This window comes from Staurois parvus, unplaced genomic scaffold (assembly GCF_062004578.1).
Source record: "Staurois parvus isolate SC_StPar_1 unplaced genomic scaffold, SC_StPar_1.0 ptg000147l, whole genome shotgun sequence".
NCBI classification, from domain to species: domain Eukaryota; kingdom Metazoa; phylum Chordata; class Amphibia; order Anura; family Ranidae; genus Staurois; species Staurois parvus.
Window position 1 is genome coordinate 28,522,018 of NW_028317943.1, and position 24,651 is coordinate 28,546,668.

The window sequence follows — 24,651 nt, forward strand, 5'->3', positions numbered from 1 at the left end:
GTACAGCCCAGAAACAATAGGGTGATTTTTGTTTTTTTGGGGTTTGTTTTTTTTTTTTACCTAAAACACACTGACAATTTAAAAAATAAATAAATAAATTTTTTAAAAATCTGACCTTGGGCCCTGACATTTGACCTTGACCTTTGACCCTGACCTTGACCCAAATACTAACCCTGGCACTGAACTAGATCAAACTTAGATCTAGGTATTTTTTTGTTTATTTTTTAATATTTCTTTTATTTATTTATTTTTAACAAACAGTTGTTTTTTATCCCTCTATGCCAGGAGAGAGAGAGATACAATGTATCTCTCTCCTCCATTTATAGAGAAACAAAAAAAACAAGGGCTGTACAGTGACTGATCACTGTGATAGCTAATCAGAGACTATAACAGCGAACATGTGACCCAGAATTGGGAGTCCCGGGTCTCAACCGTTAGAACTCTCAGTGACACACCAGTCTTTGTGCTGGGAGTACGCTGTGCGGCGCGGTCCCAGTACAAAGTCAGGTACACAAATATGCGGCCCCATGGAAAAAAGCCCGGTCCTGAGAGGCCGCAAGGTTAATATTGGGTTAAACTGGTTGCTGTAAATGTTTAAGTTTTTCTTCCCTTTGCTGGGCTTGCCCTGGCCCTACTATATCCCTTTGTATTGATAATGGTGTATCAGTGAGTGTTGGGTTCAGTTTAGGGTGGGTCAATATTGGGAGCAGCAGAAGGACCCAACATCTTAGCAGTTCCCTAGGGAGACAGTGCTACACCCCTCTTTAATGTCAAATTTCTTCGCTGCATCTGCATTTACTGTTATAAATAAAAGTCAACCTACAAAAAAAATCAGTGTGAGGATTCATTGGTGTTGCTGTAATAACAGACAATAAAACAAAACACACCACATAGAAATGCACAGTATGTCAACCAGTTATATAACTGAACTTACACATTTTAGGCAGTTTTCTTTAAAATACACTAGACGATCATGCAGGTCACATATACGTTGCTCTGGGACTTTCGTGGTCCATACATCTTCATTAACTAACATATAAAATTCCAACACTTTTTGTAAAAGACATATTTTTTCAGTGTTCTGTAAGGAAAAAATAATAAAGTAAATAAAGGACATCAGAGAGCAGAGGCTGAACTGGATATTTACTTTAAATTGTAAAATTAACAGCCAACTTCACCAAAAGTTGTTTCTGGACAGAAACAGATAGAATGTTGCACATTTTAGCTTCTTCTATTTCAGAGGCTCAAGTTGAAAGGTTTCCCTGTTGTAGAAAATGTCCTTGCCACCTCCAACAGGACAAACAAAGGTGTTGCTCTCTTGCAGCTAGTCTCCCCAATGATTGCTTTATTTTGCATTATTGATATACCACAGCATACATTTGACACCATCATATGGCTTTGTAATAGCGATAACAGTGTTGCAGAACTGGGAATTCTGGTTAGATATCTCTCCAATGGAGAAACCAATAAACGTAAGAAGTCAGAATGAAATTTAAAGTGAACCTGTGCTTTTCCTAAACAGGGCAATGCATTATTAGGGTTTGAATTATTTCCCCATCCCCAGCAGCATATGCTTACCTTTCTACAATCTACTGTCAAACCATTTTGCTGCCGGGAGTAAAGGTAAACAACCCTACATAGGCTAGAAGCCAGTTTTCCAGACAGAGCTTACAAGGTGCAGGATGTCTCTCCTCCATACCGTATGTGATTGTGCTCTTACATAGGGTGAGTCACATGCTTCTGCATACCTTGAAGTACTGGGTATTCCCATTACTCTTGCCAGCTAAATGGAGTAATGAGAGGTTGAAAAGAAAATGAATATGTGCTGCTGAAGGACCAAGCCTTAAAGTAAACTTGTTGCTTTGCCTCCATTGGTAAAGCATAGGTTTGCTTTTATTCACCAGCATTCATACAGCATTGGGAACTGTTTATGATAACTATTGCTTTTAACACATGAAAGAAAAACGGATGTGATAATAACTGCTTTTATGATTAACAACTCGTATTTACCTGTAAAAATGAAATCAAAACAATGTGTTGCATTGCTGCCCATAACTGAATCACATAAATTTGCTAATTCTCAGCAATACAATGTGAAAAACCAGCATAAAATGAAATACAAATCAAACAAACATGCATAAATGTAACATGCATTTATGTCCATCAAAATTCCTAAAGTGTAATTAAATCCAGTCTCCAAAGGTGCATCCTTTTACACCATAATATTACAGTCCACATTGCTGGTATGCTCCTATTGGGTACTGATCACACAATCCCGGTGCTGCAGCTCATACGTTTCCCAATCTGTGCATACACCTATCCAGTGATAGTAGTTGTGCTAGGTTTAAATGCACTGCCCCCACTCCAGAGAGTTATATCAGGTGCCCCTCAGTTTTGACAGATACTCCAGGCTCCCACTGGTGGATTCCAAGTAGCTGTCCCTTTTAATGCTCGGTAGTGTGATTGTGTCTCTCTATAAAATCAACTCAGCAAAAGACAAAGATGCTGTCATTGTGTAGCATTTTAAATACATATTTAGTTTATTTAAAATTGCACTCACATTTATGTAGTTTTAAAAAGCATAAAAAAGTATCCAGCTCACATCCAGTCCTCCTCCTCCAGCGCCATCTGGCTCTACCCCATGTGTATCATCACGGGCCACATGACTTCATCAGGGATTCCCTGAAACTGTTGCTGGGAGCTGCCATCTTGGATGTCATTTTAGCACCCCTGAAGAGATGCCATTCAAGTGACACTTTGTAGTATGGTATTTTCCTTCATAAAATTATGTAGGAAGGTGAGGGGAGGAGAAAGATACTATACCAGCACATACAGTGGTTAGATACTCCCATGAACAATAGGGGCCTGTAATGTGCAAAGAAAAGGTGACTGTGCTAGGGAATTTACTGAAGTAGTCAAATCTGCTAGCAAGTTCAGAGGCATATTGCAAGTAAATTACAACTCATCTATGGAAAGAAAAAAAACGCAATGTATGACATAAAACTGTATGGTGGCACAGAAGCCTTCACAGCATTGTTCAAAGTCATGAAATACACCTAACATAGGACATTTAAAGTGTGACAATGTTAATTAGGCTATTTGGTACAGACACGTTGGTTATGTTTTTATTGAAAAAACAAACTGACCCCTCATCAGTTCCCAAAGGTGTAGTGGGAGCACATATTACCAAGTGAAAGTAAGGGAGATGTGAAACTCTGAAGTGTATGTTCCATTTTAGAGTACCGGCATGTAGGAATGTAGTGTACATAGTAGGGCTGAAAGAAGAGTTTGTAAAGGTTCTCTTTAACTATCATCTACAACTTGCACAAAGATAGGTTCCAAGAAATAATTCAACCAGTGGAAAATACATTATATATATATAAAATGTATTTTCCACTGGTTGAATTATATATTGTGGCAGTGCGGTATCCTGCCATGGTCTAAATCAAGGTTATAACCCAGGATTCTCAACTAAACAGGTTGAGGGGCTCCAGGCAGTTTGCTTAATGCAGAGGAAACCGGTTTGTCAGTTTCCTCGTTGGTTCGTAAAGCCCGTTTTGGGACCTGGGGCCTTGAAATTTCGAAGTGATTTGAGAGGAATGAAATCTCCAATCCTGAGTCCATGTTTTGTGAACAGCCAGCACACTGATTACACAGGTGTGTGCAGGCCTTTTTGTAGAAGTCTAACCATGGTCCTGGGCTCCACAATGGCAGACAGGAGGTCATGCCCAGGAGTCAGGAGGGCTCCACCTAAGAGAGGTGGGTGCCAGCGCAGCAAGGGGCTGCTAGCTGTGTACCTGAAAGAGCCGTTTAGAAAAGAGTCTACAGGAGACAGACGTGGCTTGAGGTGGAAGGCCAGAAGCAGCAGGATTGTATGTATGAGCCAGGAGGCTAAAATATGTGTTTGGAAAAGAGAAAACGGCCCTTAAAAACAAGAAAGCGAGTGGCGGTGTACTTTAAAGCTCTATCCTTGATGCTAGTTCTCACTATATATATATATATATATATATATATATATATATATATATATATATATATATATATATATATATATATACTGCATTTATATATACAGTATATAGTCTTGGAAATGTGTCAGAGGTCCATGTAACCAGCATGCTAAAAAGGAGGAGCTTCTGCCTGACCAGCATTGACAGCTAATATTACAGTGGCATTTACGTGTTCAAATAGACCTGTTCCCTTCAAGAGTATTTCCAAACTCTCTCCTCAAGTTCAACCAACAGTACTCCTAATTGTGGATATCCCACACAGGTAGCATTGATGACATTGTAATTAGCCAGCTGTGCGCAAGGCTACTTACAAACCCTGTACAGTTGTTAGGACTTGAGGACAGGTTTGGAGCACACTGCTCTATACATTAGTTAAAATCTTGGTCTATACCCACAAAAAAAGGAAGAACACAAATAAGAATCTATATATATTCAGCAATGAGGACAGTCAGGGATGCTGTTAGAAACCACAGGACCCCATACAGCCAACCTGACAGGCCCCCCTCCCCCCCCAAAAAACAAAGTTTACTATGCTTCAGTTATGAATGAACACATTGAGTGATCGGCACAGATCACTCATTGTGTTCATTCAGGAAAGAAAGGGCTGGTAAATATGACAAATTTACCTGACCCTTCTTCTACTCTCCACCCTGAACCATCCTGAAGGATCCTATTGTGTTCTTGCAGCCTGGGCAGCAGGGGGAAACACACAGGGAGAATGATGGGTGCGGTTGGGGGAGGGGCAATTCCTAGAACCGATCCCCAGCGGGAAGGAGAGAAGAAGAATCCATCTTCCAGCTGCTGCAGAGAGAGCCATACAGGGGATCGGTTCCAGTAATTGCCCCCCCACCATGCCGATCACCCTCCCTGCCCTCATCTGATTCATCCAGCTACCTGGGCCCCCCTGTGTGCAACCATTCCTGGGTGAGCCCCGTACAGGAGAACTGGTGGTACCCCCTTATCCACAGCCCTGTGGACAGTCTGCAGTTTTGAAGATAGAGCAGGCTGGCATTTTACACCAGGAATTTGTGTGACAGTGACCATGTTTGGACACTGAAGATTTGCAAGACAGCTTTGAAGCCTTCATTGTCAAGGCCACAATTTATGAGGAAGAGAGTAACTGTATGGCAATTTGCCAAAAATAATTGACTTCCTTTTTCAGGCAATACAGATTTGATGTATACCTTTGTTAAACCTTTTCAGACTGAATATCATTTCTGTGACAAAGAGATTAAGCAAACAGATTGCATTTTACAATTATTTTTTTTTTTCATGCTGAAGAAGGAAAAATTACCCTCCAAAACATTATATATTTTTTGAAAGCAGAGGCTCTGGAAAATAAAATGATGATTGTTGCAATTGTTTATATTGCATGACATTTTTGCAGCTATTTATCACGCACAAATTTTCATATTTTATGCACATTTTTGATTCTTAAGAAAAGGCAATTTAAGAAAAAGAATGGTTTTTAAGAAAAGGAAATTTAGGATGCAGGGGGATGTCACTTCAGCCATCAGTTTTCAATCAGAATATTATTTTTCTGACATACCGTATATACTTGAGTATAAGCCGGGTTTTTCAGCACATTTTTTGTGCTGAAAAACGGCCCCCTCGGTTTATACTCGAGTCAACGTCTGCAGATGACATGCCGTCCCTGTCATCTGGACACCGGGATCAATCCTCGCCGCTCCCTCCCTCTCCCATGGTACACACTTACCGGTCAGATGTCTTCCGCTCTCCTCCTCTTCACTCGCTCGATCTTCGCGGTGCCGCTCGGCTCCTCCTCTCCAAGCTCCACCTCCTCGCCGGTGATTGGGCGCCTGTGTGCCTCTCCTGAGCTACAGTTCCGGCGGCCAATCACCTGCAAGGAGGTGGAGCTTGGAGAGGAGGCGAGCGGCACCGCGAAGATCGAGCGAGTGAAGAAGAGGAGAGCGGCCGGAGAAGGAAGACATCTGACCGGTAAGTGTGTACCATGGGAGAGGGAGGGAGAGGGAGGGAGCGAGCGAGCCCAGGCTGGAGCAGGGGTCACCAATGATGGGGCACTATTCCTCCCCCCACTGACACCAACGATGGGGCACTATTCCTCCCCCCACTGACACCAACGATGGGGCACTATTCCTCCCCCCACGGACACCAACGATGGGGCACTATTCCTCCCCCCACTGACACCAACGATGGGGCACTATTCCTCCCCCCACTGACACCAACGATGGGGCACTATTCCTCCCCCCACTGACACCAACGATGGGGCACTATTCCTCCCCCCACTGACACCAACGATGGGACACTATTCCTCCCCCCACTGACACCAACAATGGGGCACTATTCCTCCCACACTGACACAAATGATGGGGCACTATTCCTCCCCCCACTGACACCAACGATGGGGCACTATTCCTCCCCCCACTGACACCAACGATGGGGCACTATTCCTCCCACACTGACACCAATGATGGGGCATTATTCCTCCCCCCACTGACACCAACGATGGGGCACTATTCCTCCCACACTGACACCAATGATGGGGCACTATTCCTCCCCCCACTGACACCAATGATGGGGCACTATTCCTCCCCCCACTGACACCAACGATGGGGCACTATTCCTCCCCCCTCGGCTTATACTCGAGTCAATAGTTTTTCCCAGTTTTTTGTGGTAAAATTGGGTACCTCGGCTTATATTCGGGTCAGCTTATACTCGAGTATATACGGTATACTGTTCTGTGCTCACATACATTTCCCTGTGAGTAACTCGACATGCAGTTAAACCCTCATATTCTGCAACAAGCCAGACTGAATGTAATCTTGTAGCTTAATTAACAGGGCGGGTGAAACTATTAGGAAAAAACTGATAAGAAATACATACAATCAATGTATGAAGCACACAGAAAACATGAAATGATTAAGCTGTGGATGGCAATAAGCGCATGCTCACTAGCGATGCTGCCTTTAGGGGATATAAGTTCTGGTTTCTGCAAAACTGAATTTATTCTGGATTTCATCTGTTGGTCAAATGTTATATTGCAGGCTGAAGTTCCCTGCTGGAGGCAGAACATAGATACAGTAATCTAGAAATCATACCGATTTGCTGCACAGAAGGTAAATAGCTGCCACTAGAGGCAATTTGAGAGGGATAGAGCAGGCAGACTGCATCTGTAAATCAACAAATTACACTTTCTCCTGTGGGCAAAGAGAATGCTCATCCCTTAATAAATGCATGGGAACTTCTGCTTCTCCCTGTAGGCCTGCCAAATATGATGCTAATAATGTGGGGGTTATTCCTTACATTTATTTGCAGCTTTTGGAAGAGTTGTATGGGGGATATTGATGCTTGGGTGCACTGTAAACTGTGGTGCTTTGATGGACTAAACAGATCCTCAATGATCTGTTCTGCTCTGCTGTAAACTAAGTGCAGCTGTTGAAGTGACATAAACAGATTCAGGCTGCTGTTGTTGCTGCCAACATGACGTCACTCCTGCGCATGCGTGGGTGTTCATTCATCTCGGCATGGAGCTGTGTGTACAGGGCTTACTGACTGTGCATGGTAACCAACCAGCTTCTAACTTCAGCTTGTTCAATTAAGCTTTGGTAATAAAACCTGGAAGCTGATTGGTTTCTGTGCACCAGATTTTGCACTCTGCAGTCTTAGTAAATAACCCCCTTGGATGTCTTTTCTGCATTAAAAATTCAGTCTGTTGCCAATTTTTCTTTTACCTAAAGTTCCACTTTAAGGAAAAAAATAAAAGAGGACTAACTATTGACGAAAAGCAAAGTAACACCCCAAAATAACAAAAAAGGCCACACAAACTGCAATTCACTGCAAAGTAACAGTAGAAAATATACAGCACCGAATATAGTACTGTACATAGCACTTAGTATTACATAAAGCACAAAGCAGTAGCAACATACTGCACTACACTAAACAACTCTCTCTCCCTGAAAGACTGTCAGCTATCCATCACTAATGTCAAGTACCTGGTTGGGGAGCCTGACATGGAGAGGAGGCGTCCTCTTACCACTCCTGCTCGGAGCCCCTGATAGTGGGAACAGAGGGTGCCGAGCCAGGAGTGGCACAAGTGCCGGGTAGGTCCGGAGCTGGTGGCAGCAGCAGGCAGGTATGGCGGCAATCATGATGCATACTGGGAACGGACACAGGAGCGTGGATGCGGCAGCAAGCAGGTATGATGGTGACCAGGATGCAGGCCGGATACAGGACCATGGGTGCAGCAGCAGGTAAGTATGGCAGTGACCAGGATGCGGGCCAGGTGCAGGACCATGGGTGCAGCAGCAGGTAAGTATGGCGGTGACCAGGATGCAGGCCAGGTGCAGGGCCATGGGTGCAGCAGCAGGTAAGTATGGCAGCAATCAGGATACAAGCCAGGTGCAAATACAGGTAAATAGATGCAGCAGAGTCAGACAAGCCGGGTCAAGATCAAACGAGCAAATCAAGTACAAGGAAGCAGGCAGGTGGATAGTCAGGGATAGGTCGGGGTCAGTGCAGGCGGAGTTCTTTCTTAGTCAGGTCAGATCAGATACAGGCAACAGAATTATGTTATGATGTGCAGAACGTTATAGACCAGAAGGCATTGACTAAACTGTATTGCAGGTTTAAATAGCCTGCCTTGTGATGACGTGTACGCTACTGCGCATGTGCGCGCTCGCACCGCTACGGCCTGAGGGGATCCAGCACCGTCGCACAGCTGCACGGAGGTATCCCTGACAACTAAACTGTAAATTATAACTTTTTTTAGGACAAATTGGGCATTTAAAGGAAATCTGGCCCAAAATAGTGAAAACATTTTTTTTTCAAACTTTAGCATGCCATCGCCATTGCCAGACATGTGGATAGAGCAGCCCCCCCCCCCCCCCCCCACTCCTTTTTTCTGCATTTGTTTACACTATAGTTCCATTTATATCAGCTTTCCTGGTGAGCACATTCTGAAGTGCTACTGACAGAAGGCTGGAACATAAATATCTCGCTCCACACTGTCCAGCTGTATGCCCCTTATGATGTCAGATTGAGGAAACATGTAGGGTGTGGTCTGGATATGGAGGACGGAGATCCAGGAGAGAAAGAGCTGTGCATGGGCTGGCTGGGTCAATTAATTTTGGGATAGATGCAATTGCTTGAACTAACAGCAGCACTTGTGCAATTTTAAAGTGATAACCCTGTTTTTTATTCACTCATATGAATGTAATTTTTAACTATCTTAATTTAAAAAAAATTATACAGTGAGCACTATGCCAGTTTCATTCTTTGTTTGAGAGAAAGATTTATCCTACAATACTAGAATCTTTGATGCTTGCTGGTATAAACAAGGCAATACCTGGAGAGGAAAAGGGTGATTCCTGAGCTACGAAGCCTGCATTTACCAAAAGTGTTATATGACCTTTACTATAAGAGTCAATGTCAGAAGGTGGATGTCTTCTTTGCACGTTATATTGTCATTTTATGCTATATTCACTTCTTTGTGATGATTCATCTGATTGAAATCTTCAGTGAATTGGACTTGCAGCCTTTCATTTTGTACTAAGTACTAAGTTATTTTGTAGACTTGTGTATATTTTTGTGATTTTCGCATTTTTTGCTTGATCACACATGTATATAAATTCCAATTGTAAGTGATACTTTTGGTTTTTTACTCTGTGGGGTTAAAGAGCACAACACTTTTCAGATAATGTCTGCATATAAAAAAATGTTTTCGGCAGTTGTCAGAGGCATATCTGAACTTGAAGAAGGTTTGTTATATGCAGAATTGGTCATACTCTCACGACTCCCACTCATGTTGTGCAGGTTTCTTTACTAGTGGTGCTGTGCCACCCATAAAGAGGGGGTCATATTCTTAATTTGGTGATTATTGATGTCACATAGTGTACAATTCCTGTGAAATCATTCTTTGGATTCTAAGAAAAAGCAGCTGTCTTTCAAAGCCGTTCAAACACTTTTCTGTTTGGACTAAGCAGGTCTTCTCTCAGGGTCCAGGTCATGCAAAACTCTCTAGACTTAGGAAAATTGCAAAAGCATTGTGTATCTGTAATGGCAATGCTGGGTGCAATAACTAAAAGCAAGTCATATACACACACACACAATTGACAGATAGTCACACACAGGTACTTTTAATCAACATTTACCCTATTACATATTCTACGCATGTGAAAGACTACCAAATGAACTCCTGCCCTGGCACATCATAGCATTCACTCGGCACTCCAAGAAATACAGAATTCAACTGCAATATTCTTGCACTGTCAAAACCTCCACTTTTATTATCACACGACACACAGGAGGATATATCTTAGTCATCACAATCTGCATAATAACACACACCAATAATAATGTGGGCATTACAACATGAAATAGACACATCATTTGACAGCGTCACAGCATAGAATTAATACATTACCAAAGCTATGTGAAGGCGGGAAGGAACAGATCCCATCAGAACCATACTGCACAGGGGGTCATGGGGAAGCTGTAATCGCAACCAATCAATGAGTCCATATAACTTTGGCAAGATTCCCAGCGTCAGAGCGTCCCTTGTCTGCTAGGAGGGCTTCCTAATCGATCCCGTTTGGACTCCCGGCTTTTAAACCATTTTCCTGGCAGCTTTCCATAAGTGAGTGGGCACCACACCCTCTCTAGGAGGGGCTAGCGGAAAGGTTCCTTGAGGACAACAGAGTCACACTCAGCCACCATATTGAGTCCACATCGTTATCTGAAAAGTCACACTTTTACTTCAGATCAGCTTCTTAGCTACCCTAAACTTCTTCTCATCTACCCTAAACTTCTTCTCAAGCAAGTAGACATCTTTAAACAAGTTCTTATCTTCTAATGTGACATTCAATCCCACAAGCACGTTTTTATCTTGCTTTAAGCAGAATATCTTGTGACTCTGTTCCTTTAGCCAAGAGAAATTACATCAGTCACTTCTCATGCTCCTGGCATCTGGACAACAATGCTTCATTGTAAAAATTAACCAAGAAACAAAGAGTCCAAGGTCAGCACATTTCATAGGCATTACAGTATCATATTTAGTTCCACTGTACACCAGTCAAAGGAACTGTATAGTGATCTACCTTACTGCTTGTCAATAAAGCTGTAAGTGAGAAAAAAAAGCTTCAATCTTCAAGCTTTGACATAATACATCCTTATCTCATTCCTATGCAAATCTTTGAAACTACTAGTCCAGTTTTGTGGCGAATGGCGGAAATAATCAAAAAGCAAAATCTGACATGAAAGATTCAATTGTAAACCTAACTACACTGGTGAAAAAAATGTCACAAAGGCAAGCATTACCCCAGAAAATTCTGCCAATGCTGCAATTGAAAGCCATTTGCCTTAGAAAAGGCCCACAAGGAAAAAAGAATGTCTGTAGAATTGTCAGAGGATATACCCCTTTTTAACTTCCCCCCTCGGTTTCATTATCAGTTTTTCTATGTAGTCATTGATCAGGCAACAACCAGCCTGAAACAATCCTCCAAAAATTAAACTTTGATGATTTGTCCTTAGATCTGAAGCAGTTTAGTCAGATCAAAGTAAGTGATATTGCAAAAGAAGCTTTGCAAATTGGAGCTCAGTTGACTGGTGTTTATAATGTTCAAATTTAGGTTATAATTTAAAATTTCAAAGAAAATTATCTAGTTCCAAAAAAACATACCCTCCTTCAAATATCACTGATGATTAAGTTGAGAAGTTGACGTGAAATGTATAGCATGTGAAAATTGTTCTACTGGTTGCTAAATGATTTCGTATGATCATAACTTGCAGTCTGCTGCATATACAAACCTTTCAGCAGTATATAAAGTACTTATTACTCTACTGAGCACAGAAAGGATATCAACAGAAATTTAGTTCACGGTGACATCCTTAATAAATGTGCCTTAATAAATCATTAACATGTATTTCCCCTCTTTGCAGTCAACTTTGAGAAAACCCTACCAATATGTTTGTTATGTGGTCCTATTCACACAACATACCTAAAAAAACTAAATAAATATTTCTTACCTTTTCAATGTCTCTTAGGTGAAGGTGTCATGGCTGAGTGCAATAATTTTTCAAGAAATTTGCTGTGATCTTTATATCCCAAAGAATGGCTGGGGACTGGCTAAGTCCAACTCTCATAAACATGCAATGTAGTAGTCCAGCTTCTAAGTGTTTAACCCTTTGTTAAGATACAGTGTTTAAATCTAGTTTACCACTGATGTGATATCTGCCAGCACAGTATAGGCAGGGTTAATTATGGCAAAAATATCTCTTTACAGTGTTAGAGTTTACAGAAAAGAGCATCTAAAACAGGTGAGCAGCAATTTGTTTTATTATTTTTTAAAGCTACGCTCTGTGATTGGAGACATGTAACAAAATACTGTATACAGCAATGGTCTTCAAACTGCAGCCCGGGGTCAGATGCAGCCCTTTGCTTGCTTTATCTGACCTCTGGGGAAATTGTACCTCCCACTAAAACAAGACACTGTTCCTCCCACTGATACCAACAATGGGGCATAATTCCTGCTACTGGCATCAACTGGGCACTATTCCTCCCACTGACACCAATGATGGGGCGCTATTCATCCCATTCACACCAATCATGGAGCACTATTCCTTCCACTGACACCAACAATAGAGCAATATTCCTCCCACTGACACCAATAATAGGACACTATTCCTCCCACTGACACCAACAATAGAGCAATATTCCTCCCACTGACACCAATAATAGGACACTATTCCTCCCACTGACACCAACAATGGGGCACTATTCCTCCCGCTAACACCAATGATGAGGCTCTAAACCTCCCAGTGACACCAACGATGGGGTGCTATTCCTCCCCCTAATACCAAAGATGCATTGTTTACTCCCTCTGATGCCAGGACAATTTATTTTCCTGATGACCACAGTCCAGCCCCCCTAAAACCTGAAGGACAGTAAATTAGCCCTTTGTTTAAAAAGTTTGGAGACCCCTGGTATACAGTATACTGTATACAGTACAGTACAATATAGTAGGTATTAACCCAATTTGGCTGCAAAAGTGGAAATACACTTTAAAGCTAAACACAAAGACTACGGTCAACAAACTCCAGGAAATTTAGATTATTAAGAGCCAACATAGGTTGCAACAATTATATTTGGGGCTAATCTTTTCCTTAGCCTATACTGTTCTTACATCAAACTGGCAGTGGGGTTGATTTACTAAAACTGGAAAGTGCAAAATCTGGTGCAGCTCTGCATAGAAACCAATCAGCTTTCAGGTTTTTTGACAAAGTTTAATTAAACAAGCTGAAGTTAGAAGCTGTTTGTCTACCATGCACAGTCTTTGCCTAGTGCCTTTTCTTTTTCCTGAGCTAAATGGCTTTTGGCAGCTCAGATAGTTATAAATGAGTTGTTTCTAATTTTATAAATCTATTCCTACCTAAAGGTGAGGGAGTGCAACCCGATGTTGCATCATTGACTTGGCAAGTTGGCACTGTCTTGCCTAGTGAGAGTTTTGCTTTTCCTATGGTATGTTTTTCAGTGACTCAAACTGTTAGGAGTTATTCCAAATCATTTAACTATGAGTATGATTTAAATAACTCAGGTAGTAAATAAATAATATCCTGTTGTAGTTAGCTTGTAGATAGTTAGCTTGTTAGCTTGTAGATAGTTTTATGTTTACCGCTTCCCGTCCGCCCTATAGCAGATATACTGCTACAGGGTGGCACGGGTATGCAAAATCACGTATATATACGTGATTTAGCATACATGGGTAGGGGGCGTGCTCGTGCCCTACACAAGCGCACGCCCTACCTGCTCCACCAAACGCGGCCGCGACTGTCAATCACCAGGTCCCGCCTGGTGATTACTTGCCAGCGCCAGGTGATTTCTGATGATCTCCAGTGGGAAAGAGAACTGTGTTGTTTACTAACAGCTCAGCCATCCAAAGCAGTGTGCTAACAATGAAGCGCACTGACACAGCTCCCTAGAAAAACACCCCCAACACACAGTTAACCAGTTTGATTGCCCCTTATGTTAACCCCTTCCTGCCCAGTGCCATTAGTACAGTGTCAGTGCTTTTTTTTAGCACGGATCACTGTATTGGTGTCACTGGGCATGTCAGTGACACCAAGTCAGTTCCCCCCAGTGTCAGAATGCCCACTGCAGTCCCACAGTCCCGCTTTAAGTCGCTGATCGACGCCATTACTAGTAAAAAATGATAAAAAAATTCCAGTATCCATACCGCCATTTGTAAACGCTAAAACGTTTACATAAACCATTTAATTTACACGTATTGGGATTTTTTTTTAGCAAAGACATGTAGCAGAATACATTTTGGTCCAAATTTATGACGAAATTTGATTTTTTAAATTTTTTTACTGGACATGTTTAATAGCAAAAAGTCAAAAATATTGTTTTTTTTTTCAAAATTGTCAGTCTTTTTTTTATAGCGCAAAGAATAAAAAACCGCACAGGCAATCAGATACCACTGAAAGAAAGCACAATTCATGGGGAAAAAAGGACGTAAATTTAATTTGGGTGCAGCATTGCATGACCGCGCAATTCTCAGTTAAAGTACTGAGGCGTCATAACGTAAAAAAAGGCCAGGTCAGGAAGGGGGCTAAATCCTCAGGAGGGCAAGTAGTTAATAAGGTTAAATGGTTCTGACCTATTCATAGGTTACTCATTGTACATGAGGCTTGGCTATGAAAACTACTCTGTTTTGTGCACTTGCAGAAAAATGTCATAGGCAATTTTTTATAAATCTGACTTAACTTTGCAGTAAAATAGTGCTTTGCCAGTGCAAGTTTACTTTACTGCCTCCCTCACCAGCAGAACACATTCGATTCTCCTTCCCATCATTTGCTTCCCCTGCTACTTGGTCAGCATGTTTCTCAAAGAAATGTATTTGTTCATTAAGGTATTGAGGAACATGACTCACAACAACCCTTCCTGCCATGATGTGACAGTACTAGATATTAGTGGTTGGTCACTCAAATGCCCACCATTGCCATACAGTGTCTGGGAGAGAGTACTCCACTAATAGCAAGCTTCAAAAGGTGACTTTCAATTCACACAAGAGTTCCGTTGCTCCAAGCACCTAAATGGAAGGTAATTTGTGCACAGTATATGCAGTTGGGGAGCTGCCAAGTTAGATCACTGAAGCTGGATTACACATGTTTGTGTTTTGTGCCTTCCATCTGATGACAGGAGCAATGAGAGCTCATTTAAATGTTTTATTCCTGAATTATCATTAGGACAAAGTGAACAACTGCAAGATGCAAATATTGGGGGAGATTTACTAAAACTGGTTCACTCAGAATCTGTAGCACCTCTGCATGGTAGCCAATCAGCTTTTAACCTTAGCTTGTTCAATTAAGTTTTGGCAGCTAATTGGTTTCTATAGCTTTAGTAAATAAACCCCATTGCGTGCTGTATTCTTGCAATAATGGGAATGCTTTCTGTTTCAATATATATTTTTTTTAAGTTTCAAGGAAGATTCAGTCATTGCTTGAAATCAGGTACAACATGTAAGAAAATCATGAGTGTAAGTGGGTGGTAAGAAAATGAGAAGATGGTAAGGATGGGACTGGCACAAATGGTGACTTCACCATCATCCTCACTCATGAGTGAACAGGGAGCAAAAATGACCGGCCTATAAGTAGGATAAGAAGCAAGACAACAGGGTGAGAGATGCCAAGCACTTCTAAGATGAGCAGTTTTCATTTCTGAGTGGTATAGTAATATCTAGGGTTTCCAGGTCTTCAAATACATTTATGTTTATCATCTTGGATTCTAGCGAGTCTTTCTTTGACTGTAATTTGTTTTTAACTTCAGGAAATGAACTAAATTCTTTCTTTCAGAGCCCCACCACTTTGCAGCAAGCAACAGGGGTCAGGATTAAATAAAAAAATGAGGTGAGGATAGGAAACAATATTCATAAATAAATGAGTTTCAAAGCAGTAACCAGTATTGATTATAAGTGGTCAAAAGGAGCGTAAATCATCTGAAGAACCAATGATCAGGGATGTCACGATCGCAAGATCGCCGCCACCAACATGCGACAATCTCATGACCATGACCAGCAAAACGTCATGATTGCGGCGTCAGACTCCAGACCTTCTCACCAAACTCGTGACCGAAAGACTGGCCGATCCAGACCGCGATGTGACGTGCATAACAATGCCACACTCAGCTGCGCCCTGCACAACGATTGTCCAGCTAATGGAATGCAATCGACGCACCGGCAGCCTGAATGCGCTTGTTACTGGGTCGGGTTAATTACGCAACTAACCCTTCACTGCTACCACCCCTTTTTGTACAGCGAAAGGGGAAACTCTCTTTATCCAATATACACTGTAATGGTTGAAAAGTCGCCTGTCTAATACGGTCACCGCAGGCCGATTGGGCAGAGGATTAAACAAACACAGTAGCGTCTCTTCAAAAGGCAGGAATTCGTAAATTGCAATTATTATTATTATTATTACTACGAGTTTATATAGCGCCAAAGGGTTTGCTCAGCGCTGTACAATAGGTAGGACAATACATGGCACAGTACAACAACAACAAACAACGTACGAGGGGTAAGAGGGCCCTACTCTTACGAGCTTACAATCTAGGATTAAGCACTTTAGAAAAGTTTAACACTTTCAGAAAGAAAGATTTATTACTAAAAGAGTCAAACAGGTGCAATAAAATATTTACAGAAAAAGATGTAACTAAGATATATATATATATATATATATATATATATGCATAGAAAACAGCACAGCAAAGAGATACCAGGGAGAAGTTAAAGGGTTAAGTTACTTGCCATTTAAACCTTTGATGTAAGCAGATCCAAGTTGCAGAGCGAAGGGGTCTTTGATCTCCCGTTGTTATGATGGAAAATTAGGAGATCTCTTTAGCTTACTTTTTAGGCTTGCTAGCCTGTGTTTTAAAGTCCCCCAGCAGGGGGGTGGCTCTGAGCAACTGGTCAATACCCTGTTTTGGGAGGGATCGTCAGATGGACTCTGCATTAAAACCAACAATCCATGATATGAAACATAGGGGACAACTGACTTGAGGAATGTTCAGTTAATTCTGTCACCTAGCCGCTAGGTTTTATGAGGTTACAATCTCTTTCAAGTCCAGGGGAAAAACTACCTTATCTCTGTTAGGAGGTGCAAGTTTACACAGGCTCTTGGACAGCCTGTCTCTGAGAGGCTCTGTCTCTATGGGGGGGCTTTGTAGCTCTGGGCCCCCTGCTGCTCTACCTGCCAGTGACTTTTTTAACACACACACATCTGTCACTGTGCCTCTCAGGAAGGGAGGGGGAAGGAGAATAAAGGATTGAGGGAGAAATGTATAAAAATGGATGTGCCTGACAAAATGGCGGCGCTGCGTCCATCTCTGAGCGCAAGATTGCTACAAGGGGTATTATGGACTTAAATGTTCCTAACAGCTTGGTAAAGATATGAGGGCAGTTTAGGAGGTAACACATTTTCTTAGTCTAAAGTAGACCCCTGAGGCAGGAGAGTTGTTTATGCCTTTATAACAAATGTGAATCCTATAAAAGAATGCAAAGGGATCAAACAGTTATAGTCCAAGCACTAGGCTGTCTCGCTAGGTTGGTTTAGTAATGCAGCAGGACAGAAAAAGTATGCAGGTGTCCTATCTGTAAGAAGCAAATGTTCTTGGGATTACAGACATATTGTAGCTAACAATACTGGTTTCCAAACAGTAGGAAAAAAAACAATAACAGATCAGTCTATACAGTCCACATGTAGGGTTAAGGAAATATAAAATTTTACTGCAATAGGAGGGGAAAGGTAGGTAGGGGGCCATTAGATCTTATGCAAGTGGTCAAGCAGGATACAAATCCTTAGGGTGGAGATGTGCTTTAGCCTGCTTCAAGGAATCCCATAATTTTCCTTCCCAGAGAGGAATTAGCAAGACAGATCATTGGCTTGGGATTGACTGTGGTAAATTCTGCAAATCTACATGGAAAAGCCTAAAGAAGAGCTCTGGGATAGGCAAAAAAATCACCCATAAGTACACCCCCCCCCCCTACACAAAACACTAGCCAGTTAATACCATTTTAAAAATCCTTACTATTTATAGCATATGACTTTTCATGACCTCTTCTCTGTAATTCAAAAGATAACAGAATCTACTCTGCCAAGGAGGAAGTGAAACAGCAGGGATTACATCATATCCTCTCTTCTCTCTCAGCAGTAAATGGAAACTACAGTTTCCATCAACCACAGAGAATTGTAGTAAATGTAGGTGGGTACACTAGGCCTGTACATGTTGAATGTGTCTGAGAGTCTTGGTCCATACACTACTGCAAGTGGAGCTGAATTATATCACTGCTTCCTGGAGAAAGAACTACAGGAGGGGTGTGACAAGACCAGTGGCTGGGGAAATAGGCACAACAAACAGGAAACCAAGGAGAATTACCAGTTTGTTTGAAAATGAATAGGCTATTTCAGAGCAACTACTGAGTGAACCAGAAGATGGATGGCGTATTCAGTGAAGGTAGGAAATCAGCAACAAGGAAATGTAAAGACGGTTTTGCCTGGAGTTCTGCTTTAAGATCTTTCAGAAGTTTACTTGTTTCAGAAAGCGTGGTTACTGGGTGCATTTTACTATTGTAGCTGAAAAAGAGCTTTAAGAGAAAACTCCATCATATGTCTGCAGCACATCAATGTATTGTTTGAGTTCTCTGAATTTTATATGGTAGCAGGTGTTTGATCTACATATTTTTGATAAGGGTGTCCTAGAGATAAAAGCTCCCTGAAACCCCTTGCTGCCCGCATTTTGGTTTCCTTTGTCTGACAAAATGTGGATTTTACTGTAATGTCCCTCGGGGGGCCTTCTGGTCTGTGTCATCTAATTGGAAGGTATATCTGATTTGAAAGTCTTGCCTTTCAATAGGTATTTTTATTCTTGAAACAAGACTATAACAGTGGATGTAAGATCCTCTATGGACTCTGGGAGACCTCTTATTCTTAAATTCCCCCTTCTAGCATGATTTTCACAGTCTTCCATTTTAAGAAGGGCAGAGTAGAGACTATTACTTACTAGAATCCATTTACTAACGGCAAATAGGTTGTTCACTTTGCAAGGGAAGGTGCACCTTGCAAGAGGATTTTGCCTAGAGAATAGTGAATGTAGTGAAATTTAATTTTGCAAAGAATACCCAATCCTGTGCAAGCAAAGTAAAATTACATTTTTGCTTGCAAATGATTGAACGATGGAAGTCAGCAGAGCTTTGCCTCGTATACTAAGTCCTGGTGAAAGTTCCCTTGAAAGTTCCAACATGAATTTGTCTATTTGTCTTTAGTAAGTAAACCCAACTGTGTCCAAGTCTTTCTATTGGGAATCCAGCCCCATGCTAACATCATCTAGTTTGCATTCCAGCTAGTCTACGCAGTCTCCTATTTCATGGATTTCATGTGCGAGGCTTACTCTGTCTGTAGGGACTTTGAGCCCAGCCTATAGCATGACCTGGAATTAGGATACCAGAGCTGTGTCCTAGACCATCTCCCCTGGTTCTCATGCATCGTCCAGTGAACAAGGAATGCTGTCTAGGGAGGAAGTGTCTATAACCTCAGAGAAGAGGTCTGGGGACAGGTGTCCAGTCTCCTCTGGTGGTGCGGGTACAGTTTTGTCTGTGGAGTATTTCCTAGATCTCTGGGTCTTTCACCACCTGATATTGCACTGCTGCATTGTTACTAGGGCCACATTGAAGTGAGAAATGAGAGCAAGGTGGGGTGAGTAAAAAGCTAGTGGCCAGTGTTAGCTCCAATGTATGGGCATCACTGAACTAACCTAGTTAGTGGCCATCTTGCTTGGCTGCTGACTAGCACCCTTCATAACATGAATATTTTCAAGTAACAAACATTTCTACCCCCTTGTATGGAGCTTTGCTAAGCAAATTTGCGATATTGTATGGTAAATACCATGAAAAGTATAACTACTTTGTCACATACTATGGTATCCAGAATAAATGCACAGTTGTTGGATAAACAGTGTCAAGTTGAAAAAAAAGGTGTGCCCCCATGTCACAGTTTGCCTCTGGATCTGACAACACAGTGTAGTCCTGCAACTAGCTGAAACCTCACACAAACACATGTAGGAATATTGTTTTATATATATATATATATATATATATATATATATATCATCCTTACAACACATTGGGGGCTATTTACTAAAACTGATGCGTGCGCAATCTGGTGTAATTTTGCATAGAAACCAATCAGCTTCCACGTTTAATTGCCAAAGCCTAATTGAGCAAGATGAAGTTAGAAACTAATTGGCTACCATTCACAGCTGCACCAGATTCTGAGTTCACCAGTTTTAGTAAATCTCCCTCATTGTCTACGCACATAGATAATTGTTTATCAAACCAAATGCCTACAAAATGACAGTTGAAAAATCAAAGTTTTATTCTGGCTCATTTCCAATATTGAGAGTCTCTTTGACAAAATATCTATAGTTGCTCCAAATACAGTTTGAACACTAACCTAATCTCTGTTCCATAGACTGAAAGTACTGTCATCAGTAAGTATATTTGATGTTGCTTGAGGCTAAGCTGATGTCAAAGAAGGTATGTCCCCTTGTCACTCTGCATTGGTAAAGCTTATAACATGCACTCTACTACTGAACATGTGCTTATGCTGTTGAGCTGGAATTTGTTCAAATAAACTGCAATGTGTAACAATTAAAGAAGACTTACAAATTAAAATCTATTATAGTGTAAGTTAAACTGGTAGATCTAATAAACATATTATCCATTCAAAAAGTTATTACTGAAAACCACACTTTTAAATGCACCAATGTCTGTAGTACAGCATTAAGGATTGATGTGACTTGAAGCTATGCCGACATCAAAGAAATATAAAACACCCTGTTTACTGTGAACCTGGATTCTTTTCACTTAACAAGCTTTAAAAAATCAAAGTTAAGGAAGACCTGTCAATAAAAAAAAATTCTGTAAGTAAAACTGGTATAGTATAGAATGTCTCTTAAACTGTTACTAAACCCAGGACCCTGCATTCACTGTATATGATCTCCCACAGTACACACAACATGGAAATGCAATTATTTTAGTAACTATAAACTGCTAAATACCTTTTCTCATGAGCAGTATATAGCAGTCTTGTGACTTCTATCAGTCTCTGGCTGAGCACTGGTTACAGCTTGTAGGCGGAGGTTTATTTCTGCTCTAGGAGGATGCAGAACCCCTGACCTCTGTCTGGACAGTGCTAATTGTCCCTGTGTTGATCACATGCACTCTCCCAAGAAAAAAAAACTCTCTAGCAATACACACCAAACTAAGCATGGTTCCACAGTGAGTATATCAAGCATGCTTTACTGCATATACAGACAGATTTACTGTTGTGGGTTTAGTAACACTTTAAGGCAGTGCGGCTATCATATTATCATCTTCTTGACTTATTGTGTTAAAACAAACAGTTGAGTGCTAATCACTTTAGTGTTTTCAATATTTTATTTACACAATACATTTATGGAGGGAGGGTTAGGGGCACAGGATCACCAAAAATTTGCAAAATATGCCAATATAACAAAAAATTAATGACTTCTGTAGCAGTCTCCCAAAAGTAACAGAATTATTGGTGGCTCCATTATTTCTGTAGTGACTAAGTAGTTGTAAACATTCTCCAAGAGCAACTATTGATGGCCCTAATTTCTTCAGTAGCATTCTCCCAATTATAATAGATCTTTTAGGAGAAAATTTTGTTAGCCCTAATACTTTAACAGCAGCCTCATTATAGGAATCTGACCATATGCAAGCAGGCACAGGTAGCTTAGAGAGATGAGTAATGAGGCCTCTATGCAATATCTATCTGACAACAGCTCTCAAGCTCTCCTGGACATTCTTCAGGAAGCACGCTCCTTTGAAGAGGCTCCAGACAGGTTGCCACCTTCCTGATTCTCTTTCCCTAACACAGGACAGCTTGGATTTTTTGAGCCTTGACTCAGGATCCCAATAGGGGCAAAGTCCTAAAAAAGACCTCCTTATTGTGACATCATGTCCAGCCAGCAGCTCAGAAGGGAAGGGAAAAGACCCTTCTAGAAGGTGGCTACAAACCACCTTCTAAAATCCACTTCCTTCAGCTCACATCTCTGAAACAAAACTTTCATTGATTGGCTAAGGTAGATAAACATTCATGACCAAATATATTGTTACGTCTCAGAGTAACTACTGGAGACAATTCAACAGCAGGGAGGAGAAATAATCAATGTCCTGAACCGTAAGCACAAAATACAAAACTCAATCTGGCTACAGCCCATCAGCAAATGCACAAGATTTAGCTAGGGACACTCCAACTTAAGGCAGGGTCTCTATACAAGTATAGTCAATAAGCATATAAAAATACAGTTCATTGATATAGTTATCAATACACAAACAAAACCACACCTCACTGCACACTACAGGTGGATTGAGTGTTTCACACCAGGCATCAGCAAAGAAAAGGCATGCCATGATCAGATCTGTTAGAGTAGAATACGTTTTAATAGCTGTTAGTCGTTTCGATTTGAATTTCCTTTTTTTAATTTATTGGTCTACTTTTTCTGAGCTACTTATTCCATACTTTAAGATTTCATTAAAAATGAATTACTTTTTTAGGGTAACCAGCCACCTTTTTTTTCTTTCACTAAACTTCCCTTTAAGTCCTCCGCCACTTCTACTATTATAAATGAAAAACACTAAAATTCATATTAATCAGTTTCCTAGACATTGTCCATTTATGAGTAGCATTTAAGTACAAACAATAGTAAGACACAGAGTATGAAAGATAGCACCAATTAATCAATATTCATAAAAATAATGAAATATTTAAGTGGTTTAAATATAGTTAAAAGCATTGTTTTCTTTGTTTTTACATGCATATAGTAGAACATATCTAATTTAGCTAGCACACATGTACTAAGCAACTGCGTACAGAGAGATAGAAGACACACTGACTGCGGACCACTTACCTATATTACAATGCATATAGATTATACAAGCATTAGGTACAAATATTAATCTCAGCAATTGCAAGGTGCCCCAGAAACAATGTGAAAATATATGGTAATTATGGTCACTCTGTCCATTTGTTTGTCATTATGAATCAGTTCTACTTATTTTCAACCATTTCTCACAAATTTCAATGGGGACTGTATAATTCTCACATATTTGTGCAGTTAAGCATACCACAAAGCACAAAGTACCTACACGTGAAGAAGCGAGCATATCACAGAATCACATAAATGCCTAAAACACTATAATACACTAATTGTAAATCAACGTTTGCAAACATCAGTAGTCGGAATGTAAAGATATACATCAAAAGCAATAGCAGTCATGCCATATTTAATTTTCTCCATTATAGAAAAACACCTGTCTTGTCTGTTTTATTCACTTATTAGAAAAGAGAACTTACACTGAGTTTATCAAAGTGCTTGTGGAAAATGAGAAGTCGCTTCGTTTGGTTTTGCATGCCCTGCAAGCAAAAGTACACAATGTTAACCAACTAAAAAAAAATCTGAAAAATAATATGAGAAGAAAAATAGAAGTGGAAATTATTTTTTACTTACTTCAGCGTTGTATTTAAAATTGAGAAGGTGACGGCACGGTTCAATTTTAATATTAACCATACAGTCGCTTACACTTTGCATGAAAGCCAAAGGCATCAGGAACAGGCAAGCACATGTAGCAGCCAATCTCATGTTCTAGAATCAGAAGGGATGTGACATTCTGAAATGTAACAGCAAGGGAACAGTCGCACAGTTAGGTTATTATTGCACTGTCCTTCCAACTTCTTCTGTGCTTCAATGATTGTCTTCTGCTGTAGTGTAGTTTTTTTTAATCCCTTTATATCCTTTGCTGGGTTTGTAAAGCCATCCTAAGGTCAGAATTTCACCTTATCAATCCTCAGTCTTGTCGCTTGCTGCTTTATTCTTATACAGTTTGTAGATGTGAGGCTGGAATGCTTACAGGAACCGGAGGAACCGGAAGTATTTATATATGGTCCTAAGAGTGAAAGAATGTGGATTTGGCAAAACAATAAATCCTGTGATGACAAAGTATTTATTAATGAGCCTCTTTTCTGCTTGTATTACGAACTTGTACAGCAGTTACCGAAACATCTGAAGGCTTGCAGCTGTTACTTGTGCTGATCATAACTGCTTGTCTTCTTTTTGTATTTGACTAGGAAAAGTCAAACACCCACAAAGAATCTGATATCTAGGTCAGATAACGACTATTCTGCTTCTGAATTTAATTGTATGAGTGCCTTTCAAGTCATCATTTATACAGAATGAATGGAAATATTGCTTTTTTTCAGCTACTGTTTCAGTTGAAATAAATTAGACAAAAAAAATAGGTCAAATGGAGTTATAAGACATAAAAATATTTTGTAAAGGGAATAAAGAAAAAGCATTCAATAAACAGCAAATAAAATGCTTATGTAATTGAGAACCATTCAAGAATGGGCATTTATAAGAGCCTGAATCTTCATTCTCCATTTAGAAGCATACATTTTTAATTTCAAGTGCAGTCCTAGCCAAAAACTAAGCCCAATGTACACCTTTGTGTTTTAGAATCCCACTCCAATTTTTTTACTCCAATTTTTTTTATAATTGCCTGTAACACCCTGCAGAAATACTGGGTGC

The 24,651-nt window shown here is 40.6% G+C and overlaps 1 protein-coding gene across 1 annotated transcript in view; it reads right to left on the reverse strand.

Annotated features, from left to right (window-relative positions):
* Positions 1-24,045, reverse strand: part of LOC149464859 (uncharacterized) — a 90,301-nt gene extending 66,256 nt beyond the window's left edge. Inside the window, exons 1-3 of the mRNA XM_089674187.1 lie at positions 23,575-24,045; positions 23,421-23,480; positions 935-1,081 (exon numbers count right to left, since the gene is read on the reverse strand). Of these exons, the coding sequence (XP_089530313.1) occupies positions 935-1,081; positions 23,421-23,480; positions 23,575-23,706 (339 nt within the window). The 5' untranslated portion in view covers positions 23,707-24,045. The remainder of the gene's footprint in view (positions 1-934; positions 1,082-23,420; positions 23,481-23,574) is intronic.
* Between the last annotated feature and the right edge of the window lie 606 nt (positions 24,046-24,651).